Genomic DNA, 9,593 nt, shown 5'->3' with positions numbered 1-9,593 from the left:
TAAATTAAGAAGAATTTTGAAATATGAAATATTTTGGAAAGAGAACAGAACAAAACAAAGATGTCTATTGCTTGTCTTTCCTATAGAGAATGTGACTTTTACATGTACAGGCTCTGTGGTCATGACTCCAATAAGAGTCTTAATCAATGATGCCATCTATAGGTCACAGCTGTAAACACACCGAAGAGCTGCCTTACTGTACATGTACAGACATTAACCCTTAGAAAACATCACTCCAGCCTCTTGACCTTCAACAAATACACAAATACCACAAACTAAGTTTGAATAAGTTTGTTTTATTGCTTTCATTTCCAACGAGCTCCCTGTTGTCTGAAAGGAAAGAAGAAAAAAACAGCTGCAATTGTAAGCAGAATTGACTTCACTGAAAAACCTTGTCCAATGCACATTTCCATTCATTTAGACCCATAAAAAGATCTGGTATCTGTATACAGGAGTTCAGTGAGGGCAACAGCGCTTGGAACTGAACGTTTCTATTTAGTTTTACACATCTTTAAAGCTTTCAATGACACCCACATTCACAATACCATGATTGTGAACAAGTATCACACTTTCTCATACAGCTGAAGGGGAACTTTAGTTAATAATAAAAATTTAAAAAAAGGCAAAACTGTCTGAGACATATTCATGTAATAAAGATCAGCGAAAATAACGTTTATTTTCATTGAAATGGCATTCATCTGTGATGGCAGCTACCCCTGGCCACATTGTGATCAAACCTTGGGTATTGTTAATAAAGCAACGAGATAGTTTCATATTTTCATCAATTATGTTTTCAAGAAGAACACATTGTGCTGGTCCAGGTGTGAACAGAGCATTGACAGTTAAAGGGCGGCCTGTTTTGACATGAATTCAAATGGCATGGTATACAGTCTAAGGAGACATTCCTCATCCCCAATGTAACAACATTTTAAAAGTCCAGGACATTAATATAAACCAGTTTGGCACTGAAGTTGCAGGACATTTTAATTTTCAAAGCAGCAGTTTTCAAGAAGATGAAAAAGTAGACAAAAAACGTTATGACAATGCAGTGATAGTTTAACCATTTAAGAAAGAATGCTGAATATCGATATCAACATGCTCCTGCTGTAAAAACAACCAATGACAAAATGTAAAACCAGAAAGTTAGGAAGTAGTTCAGACTATTAGAAAACAGTATAAAATGACATCCTTCAAAAGACGTTTTCAGAGTTGAGAGTAAAAATGCCAAAAAATGCAGTCTCTGATGCAGTCTAAACCAGCGGACATGTCACCATTAAAGCATTCGAAAGCACCAAATGTGCATGGACACATGTACAATGTCCCAGATACGTGTAGAAAAGAAAAGAAAATAGTCTTGGGGGGAGGGGCGGACGGACGGACAGGAAGGGCTGATGCCACCTGGAGGAGACCGGGTGTGTGGAGACCAGAATGAGCCAACTCAGTGAGGATGGGACTCTTTGCCGTTTCGGACACGAGCGCTGATGGAGGGGACTGTGGCGCTGCGGATGACCTCCATCCACCTGCGGCCAGACAAAAGCTTTTTAGATCAGCCCTCTGAACACCACGACTCAACACAACTGCAAACGCACAAAGTAATTGTGCACCCGAATGATCACACTGTACCTCTCAAAAGTGTATTCGCTCTCCGATCTGAAATAGTAGACGTGGGACTTAAAATGCAGTTTGAAGACATATTCCTTGTGGATGTTTTCAGACTCTGAGGGGACGGTGACTGAGTAACCCAGCAGAGGGAGACTCGCCAACGGATAATCATCCTGAGGAACAAAACAAGACATTGAATTAGAATTAACATGCATCTTCTATCTGTTAAGAATTACACAAACTGTAAAGAATAAAATAACGCAGGCAATTGCTCACAACAAAATACCCACATACAAGTACAAGTCTATAAATTAAAGATCCTCCAGTACAAGTACATCAAAGTTGTAAGCACAGTGCACAAGTTAAATGAGTTACTTACCACCAGTGAACAGAAGAAACATTATCTCCAGACTAACCAACTTTATACAAAACAACAGTTTGACATCAAACAGTAACACCAGACAAACCCAAAGCCCCACAAAATAACAGGTCATTTTGATCATACATTTTTTCCTATTACATACTATTTTCTGATACATTTTCTTTTTAAAATTACAAATAACTTAAATTTAAAGTGTGCTAATTAGGTTTACTTGCTAACTTCAACAGTTACTTATCCCCTTTAACATAAATATAGTATCATGATCTTTTATAAAAGTCCTTAACCTTTTGTATTCTAAAACATGGATATTTATCACATGTCAAAGCTGACACTCACATTTTAGAATAATTCTGAATACTTTTAGTTGTTGGCCTTATACATGATTTCTGCTGTTTAGAATAGTGCTATATCAATTCGAAGTATTATTATTATATAATCTCTGAATTTTAAAGCCTTTATTTAACAGAGAAGTCGTTAGTTCTTTAGTTCTTGATAATTGGTTATTTTTATACCTCTTTTTTTTAGTATAAAATTGTGTTTGTATTGATTACATGTTATTTTAGGGGATTCAAAATCAAACTTGTTTGTGAAACAGCCAACAAACAGTTTCAGTGTGAAGAAGAGAGATTAGGAACAACCTGCAGGTAAAGCCTGCAAACCTCCATCATGGCACAGCGCTCTGACATTCTACACAGAGATGTGATGCCTTACGCCCAGAGGAGGGCACACACACACAACAGAGAGGAGGGGATGGACGTGGGAGAGGCGGAGACGTGTTCACTGGACAAACAGAGCTGAGAGCAAATGTTCATCACCTGGTGAGACTTGTAGAAAAACAGGCTGAAGTTGGTGAAGACCACCCAGAGCTTCTGCCAGCCGTTGCTGTTCTTGAACTTCCGCAGTAAATTTCCAGACAGCTGATTCTACAAAGACAAAAGCAACTTGTTTTACATCGAAGATTATATTAATTCATACATATTAGAGAATACCACTGATAGTCTACAGTTCTTAGATTTGACTAAAATGTAGAAGGAGGATTAATAAAATTAAAAGTTTACATTTGGTGATATTCTAGATTTTTTTCTTATTGTTAACAAATAGCCATAAAAAGCCTAAAACCAAGTGAACTGATCCTCAAAGGCCTGCAATAGCTTATTCCTATGTGCCATAAACCTGTATTACTGTTCAAAAACTATTATAGCACATTTATGAGCCGCACTGACATAATCCTTCATGTGAACATGTGCACTGTTGTTTATTTTGTGTACTGTTGTTTATTTTGTGTAAGTTCAATACACTCTGACGTGATGGAAATACTCACTAAAGTACCAAATGTGTATTAAATCGCCAGCTGAAGATATTCCCTCTACAAATACACCGTTTACTTTTGTTTGGCAAACATGTGTTAAAAACCACAGTGCCCAGCTGTTTAAGGAAATCAATATGTGTGTGAGCTGATTTTTAAGATGTCAGTAGGAACAAGTGTGTGAACGAGTGTGAGAGCCACAGACATGTTAGGCAAGTCAGAAAAGAGTGTGTTATGATCATAGTTCTTCTGTAAGACATGAGGCACCACAGCAACGTCTACTGTTTCTTCCTATGGTGAAGTTCAAGTCAACAAATTCCCAAGGCCTCTCCTGTCTGCCTGGCTCCTTTACCTCTAGACTCCTGCAGGATTCACTAAAGGAGAGGCTGTGAACACGGTACCAGCAGATAACAGACAGAGGCACTGGTCCCTGGCCACTGGGGGGCCCCACCAGGGGGGCCTTATTCGCACTGACTGGACTAGGGTCCTCTACCACGGAGGAACGCACAGACGCATGTGGAAAAGAGAGAGAGACAGGGAGAGAGAGAGAGGGACAGACAGGGAGGGAAGGACAGAAACACAGAGACTAAGTAGGTGAAACACAGGCATGCAGTGACAGGGATAAACACGGAGGCCGACGACAGTGTGTCCAGGCAAAGCTGTGAAGAGGACGTTGTTACAGCTACAGAGGAGAAGAGCAGCACCAGATCTGGACAAAGCAGGATCCGTTAGGCACATCTACGTACTGCTCTCTCTCTAATGATAGAGACGATCAGACACGTCAAGTGCCAGGGGAGGAGAAAAAAAAGGACAGCATCGCACAGGAAAGACAGTTTGGGTTGAGATTAGGATGTCACGCAGGCTACTGGTAGCCAAAAGAGGGAAGAGGGAACAGTATTCTCACTGAAGCTGCAAAAAGAGCAAATAAACAGCTTACAATAAATATGCATCCGATAGAAAAATAGCTAACAAAATGGATCAAATTCCTAATGCTCGCCATTTTCAGTTTCCAGGAGCAGATAGATGAGTTTAAAAAAGGTGCCATGTCAATGTGGGCCTTTCACATTTTTACATTACCTGAAGGCCACTGTAGATTCCCCGTCATGCTTGAATAAGGGAGGGGTGAGCGGAGGGGTATTTAATTAGTTGCAACCGGCAACCTCGACGCTAGATGCCACTAAATCCTACACATATTTCTTTTAAATATCGACTTTGCAAATGTTTTATGAGGAAGGACATGCACTTATTAGACCTCAAGGACACACACACACAATGCATTGTGGCGAGTATGACAGAGTGTAGACATAACTTTTGTTTGTTTACAATAAAACTCGAGAGAACCTTTAGACAGACACTCTTAAGCGTTAAGTCCCAAAAGTTATGGTCCTACTACAAGAGCAAACAAAATCTTCTTGCAATGAGCACAATTAGAACATCTCAGTCACCAGAAGAAGGAAACTATGGAGAAAGTGAAAGAGGTACTGCTTATCGATTGAGTTTGATTATTTGCTTACTAATCTAATTTGTAGCTTATTTCAGTATTCTTGCCTTTTTATTTTGAAAAATAAACAATGAAACGAATGAGCCTAATGTGTTCACAACAATAATACAAATATTTCAAGAAATAGTTTGACGATGGAGTGCAACGCAGGAGGATACTGTTCCCAAAGTAAACTACGGCACAGCACACCCAGACACAGAAAAAGAAAACAGTGAGGTGGGAGAGGAGAGGCAGGTCTGAGGTTGAGTGCTGAGGTTTGGCCGGTACCTCCACAGCTAAGCTAAAGTCCACCATGGACACACTGGTGTTCCTGTGCCAGCACACGTGCACCATGGTGTTACCACGGTGAGGGGAGGACCTCTCCAGCGAGGTGTGTGACGCCGTTATGTCGTCCTCAGACTCCGCCTCCACCAAGGAGTCCTCAGGGCATTCTGGGAAAGTCAGGAGGTCGTTACTGCTAGACAATGAGTAGGGGGGTGAGGGGAGAAGGGCGCTCAAGCACAGACAATGTCAGATTATTATTATTTCACAAATTAAACGTAGTCGTGTGTATCTGGGATTTCAGTCGGAGGTTTTTTTTTTAACTCAAAATGAATTTCCTGACAGTTTGTGTGTGTGTGTCCCTGTTCATGTGTTATCCTTTATATACAACTGTATGTTTATGTAGTAACTTACTGTTGTCTATCAGACTGCAGGTCAGAAGGTCAGATGAAGGCCCTTTGCTGGTTTTCACCGTCTCTATCGCCCCCTGTATGTCGTCCATCCACTTCTCCATCTCCATCAGTGAACTAGAGGGAAAAACACACATGGATAAAATGCTCAGCATGTCCTATTATCAGTCACAGCAGGGGGGGCGGGGGGGGGGGGCATGTTAGTCCAGGTGTCCTGCCAAACTTTCCTTAAAAGAGACTAAGACACCATCTGCTCATTCATGGAAACTGGATCCACCAACATTAGTTTGAAGTTATCGTTAATCTTTGTCACAGTGAAAAAAGTGGCAATGTTAACAATCAAGGGAATAAAATGTAAATAAAGACAAAATGTGAATTGTACTTGCGCCATTTATCTATTCATATCAATCTAGCAGATAACACATTATTAATAAATTGGTTATTGAGATTGAATTATATCAATTATATAATAAATGACACTTCATGATCAATAAATATTGCATTTGCATCTTCACTACGTAAGTTATTTAGCACCGTATTTTTGATAAATACTCAATTCCAGCATCTTTTTAGGAGAATATTGAGTATATATTAATACAAATATTGATTTTCTTATGTAATTAAAACTATGATTACAAAACTTCGACATCATAAGTTGTTAAAGTGGGAAACAGCAATGATGCATACTTGAAAAATAATAAAGTATTAAAATGTGCAAAAAAGCTTAATTGCTGTAAGCTCAAGGTGACGACGTGGAAGCAACCTTCACGAGCACATAAACACTTTCATCAGTTCTTTCTTTCGTCTGGAGGACGGCACCTGGACAAAAACACTTTATTTACAGAGATTTTTGTTTGTGACATTAAACTGAAACTGTAAAGCGAGGGAGATAAAAAAAAAAAAAGAAAGAAAGAAAACGATTCTCGGTGGAAATTACGCAGTTGTTGATAATGTGCATGTTGTTGTTCTTCCACAAGTCTGTCAAGTCTTATTTTTGAGAGCTTAACTGCATCTTACGAGAGTTTATGGAACAATTCTCAAATGTCTCCACACCAAAATCCCGACACTCCAGAAGAAGACGGGCCAGGTACAAGGTGTCTGTGCACTCAGCACAGCTGTTCTTACCTCGCTGCGACCACCAAAGACTGCTGCTGTCCAACCAACGTGAAGGCGTGAGGCACGCCCCACTCATCTTCGCTCTCTCGGATCTGGAATAAGAACACAGAGAGACAGAAAAAAAAGAAAACATGAGAGAGCAGCGGTATCTAGGACAGCGAGGACCAAAATAGACAGAAAAGGAGAGACGAAGGGAGGGATGTTGAAAAGGAAGTGAGAGAGAGAAGGACAATTAGTTGTCCGGATACTGTGCGTGTGTGTGTGTGTGTGTGTGTGCGCGTGCGTGCGTGCGTTGGGGTGGAGTAAGACATTGAAAGAGCTGCAGTTCAGCTGTTAGAGTCGGCTTATCTTCAGTAATGACAAACTGGTGACAGCTGTTTGACGCACTGTGTGTACAATTGAGAGAAGCAGCACTTACTGTCATGCCGTGGAGCGGCAGCTGGCCGTGCACTCTGAACTGATTGGTCCCCATCATACCTCGACTCGTGTACAAAATGACATCGTTGAACTATTTAGAGAAGCGTGGAGGGAGAAAGTGTGTCCGTTTTTAAAATGACTAAACTAAATCATTTAATATGAAATCCTAAGGACGTGCAAACAACTTGTCATAACAACCACAAAAAAAGAAATTGAATGACAGGAGTTGTATAGCCCAAGGCTCCATCACACATCTTCATGTTTCTATTCCTTGTTTATCAAAGTTATATTCTCTATGAAATCTAACACATATGGAGAACACGTTATTTCTAAAGTTCTGAGCAGCATGTGGTTTTCTTCCTCTAAATGAACTTTTTTTTTTAAAGACATCTGCCAACACCATCCGAGTGATGTATGGCGGAAAAGAATGAGATCACGATACTAAATAATTTGATTACAGTGATATGACGTGATCCAAAAAGAAAGTGGGTGTTACCAGGAAAAACATTCGTTGCTGTAGGCCTTTTCCAGACAGTTTGCTGAGGCAGCCTAACCTGATGAACTCCTGAGAAAGAGGACACAAGAAAGGCGTGCATACATTAGACAGATACTATACATGGTGTGCCAGCCCATTCTTTCAAGCTGTAAACTCACCCGACCGGGAACAACAAGATTGTCCACGCCGATCAAATCCTTCTTCAGCTCCAGAAGCTTCTGGAAGTTCTCCATCTTGATGAGGCTTCCCTGGAGCTGCTCCACCATCTCAGACACATCTGCCAGAGCAGCTGCAGACCAACCAGAGGTGAGACATTATTGGAGATAGGCTGTTGAGATTACTCTACAGCACCAGAAGACCGACGTGTGCCTCTTTGCACACTGGCTGAGCGTCGTACCTCGGCAGTCCCTGAAATCCCCATGAGTAGCTGGATAATGTTTGCACAGGCGCTCCAGGATCTGCTTGTAGTGACTGAGGCGGTGCAGAGGCCGCAGAATGAAGACATTGAGGGGGACGTAGCAGACCTTCTGCAGCTCAAAGTCCCTGCAGAGACCCTCCAACCTGCGGGACGCCCTGCATGCCTTCTCCAGCTCCAACAGAACTTCAGACTGTTTATGAAGGTTTGCTGTCAGGGGCTATGGATTAAGGTGGAATATGGCATGAGTATTAATTCATTACTGCATTTACAGAAGTGCAAGAGTGGTGCCTCACCTTCAAGCCTTGAAGGTTGTTCAGCATGACGTCTCCGATGTGCTGGTAGTCTCCTTTTATGTGAGCATTGGAGCGTCCTTCCCTACAAACAGATAAACATTTTTATCTGCCGTTTGCAATCAGTGAATTATGCTCTATGCAAAAGCACTTAAAGCTCATTGATTATTCAGAGCTGTAGTTTATGTTAGTCAAGTTCCAATTGAAGAGAAAAAGATCCACCAGCAGGTGTCTCCCTTGAGCATCACAAAATGTGCAGGAGTTAATAGTCTGCCATCACAGGATTAAACAGAATTATTATTATTATTATTATTTCTGAAGAGTATTTTAGCAGTAACTTTAGAAAAAAATGTCCACGATGTAAAACACATCCTTCCTAATCTATGACAACAATAAGGTACATCTCTACCATACTATTTGAGTATGCAAAGCTAAAAAAAAGCAACACATGCATTGCTATATCATTTGCATTAACATTTGAATGTGAATCGTATCGACAGAATCGACTGTAGTATCACGTTCAACTTTAACGTAGAGTTCCAACGATGTGTAGACAAAATAGCCTTTGAAATATAAAACGCTTCATGTCTGCAGTTAATGGCCATAGATTCTGACACGCGGGCTTCATGCATCACTGCTTGCATATCTGAGTCTGTGTGTGTGTGTATTAAATAAAAGCACAACATCATTAAGGAGATCAGACAGCAGAAACCCACAGGCAAGAAAAGGCCGGCCGAGGTGCAGCACGACTGTTGCCATGGAGATGATAGCTCCTCAGGTCATCGAAATGGGACTGGGTCGCCCTCTCAGACTAAATGCCAATAAATCTCATTAATATAAGGGGGAATTGCAATAAATTGGTTAACCATCACCTCATTGGACATGTTCTGAACCCTAGAGGGACTTTTTTTGGAAGAGAAATTAAATCGTCTCACCACAGAGCCAGCCTCTGCTCCACCTCCCTGAGGAAACCTGCGTGGAACTTGTGCAGAGGCTCAAAGGTGGAGAGGACGGTGTTCTTCAGAGAGTCTGGAGTCGCCTCATCTTGTCCTACGGCACTCTGGAAAGACTGAGATCACAAATACACACACACACACATTCAAGCTAAATAAATTATTAGTATAAAAGCAAGATACTATTTTAGTTTACTTTCACGGCCAAAGCAGCCGCGATGCATTTCTTCAGCTGCATACTATGGCTCAAATACTGTAAATACATCAGCCAAAACACTGTCAAATTAATGTATCCTCATCCATAACATCCTCTTCGCTGGGATTTTTGGATGCCTGTTTTGCTGTTGCAAATGTAGCCAGTTTCCAATACAAGCACAGAGAACAAGGTTTTGCTTTATAGTGGCATCGAGAACATGCAGGGGTGGAGTCTCAGGGTGGAGA

General features: G+C 41.0%; 1 protein-coding gene across 2 annotated transcripts in view; it reads right to left on the bottom strand.

Moving 5' to 3' along the window:
- Nucleotides 1-277: 277 nt before the first annotated feature.
- The window catches only part of LOC117750984 (FERM, ARHGEF and pleckstrin domain-containing protein 1), a 48,721-nt gene continuing 39,405 nt past the window's right edge, over nucleotides 278-9,593 (bottom strand). Inside the window, exons 16-27 of one of the 2 annotated variants that reach the window (XM_034562469.1) lie at nucleotides 9,135-9,268; nucleotides 8,203-8,284; nucleotides 7,889-8,126; nucleotides 7,650-7,780; nucleotides 7,492-7,560; nucleotides 6,997-7,086; nucleotides 6,588-6,670; nucleotides 5,467-5,579; nucleotides 5,059-5,222; nucleotides 2,800-2,907; nucleotides 1,624-1,775; nucleotides 278-1,520 (exon numbers count right to left, since the gene is read on the bottom strand). In XM_034562469.1, the coding sequence (XP_034418360.1) occupies nucleotides 1,439-1,520; nucleotides 1,624-1,775; nucleotides 2,800-2,907; nucleotides 5,059-5,222; nucleotides 5,467-5,579; nucleotides 6,588-6,670; nucleotides 6,997-7,086; nucleotides 7,492-7,560; nucleotides 7,650-7,780; nucleotides 7,889-8,126; nucleotides 8,203-8,284; nucleotides 9,135-9,268 (1,446 nt within the window). In that variant the 3' untranslated portion in view covers nucleotides 278-1,438. The remainder of the gene's footprint in view (nucleotides 1,521-1,623; nucleotides 1,776-2,799; nucleotides 2,908-5,058; nucleotides 5,223-5,466; nucleotides 5,580-6,587; nucleotides 6,671-6,996; nucleotides 7,087-7,491; nucleotides 7,561-7,649; nucleotides 7,781-7,888; nucleotides 8,127-8,202; nucleotides 8,285-9,134; nucleotides 9,269-9,593) is intronic. The other variant, XM_034562468.1, reaches the window with a different exon arrangement.

Source organism: Cyclopterus lumpus, chromosome 21 (genome assembly GCF_009769545.1).
Source record: "Cyclopterus lumpus isolate fCycLum1 chromosome 21, fCycLum1.pri, whole genome shotgun sequence".
NCBI lineage: Eukaryota > Metazoa > Chordata > Actinopteri > Perciformes > Cyclopteridae > Cyclopterus > Cyclopterus lumpus.
The sequence above is the reverse complement of the archived record's forward strand: the minus strand, read 5'-3'. Positions and strand labels throughout refer to the sequence as shown.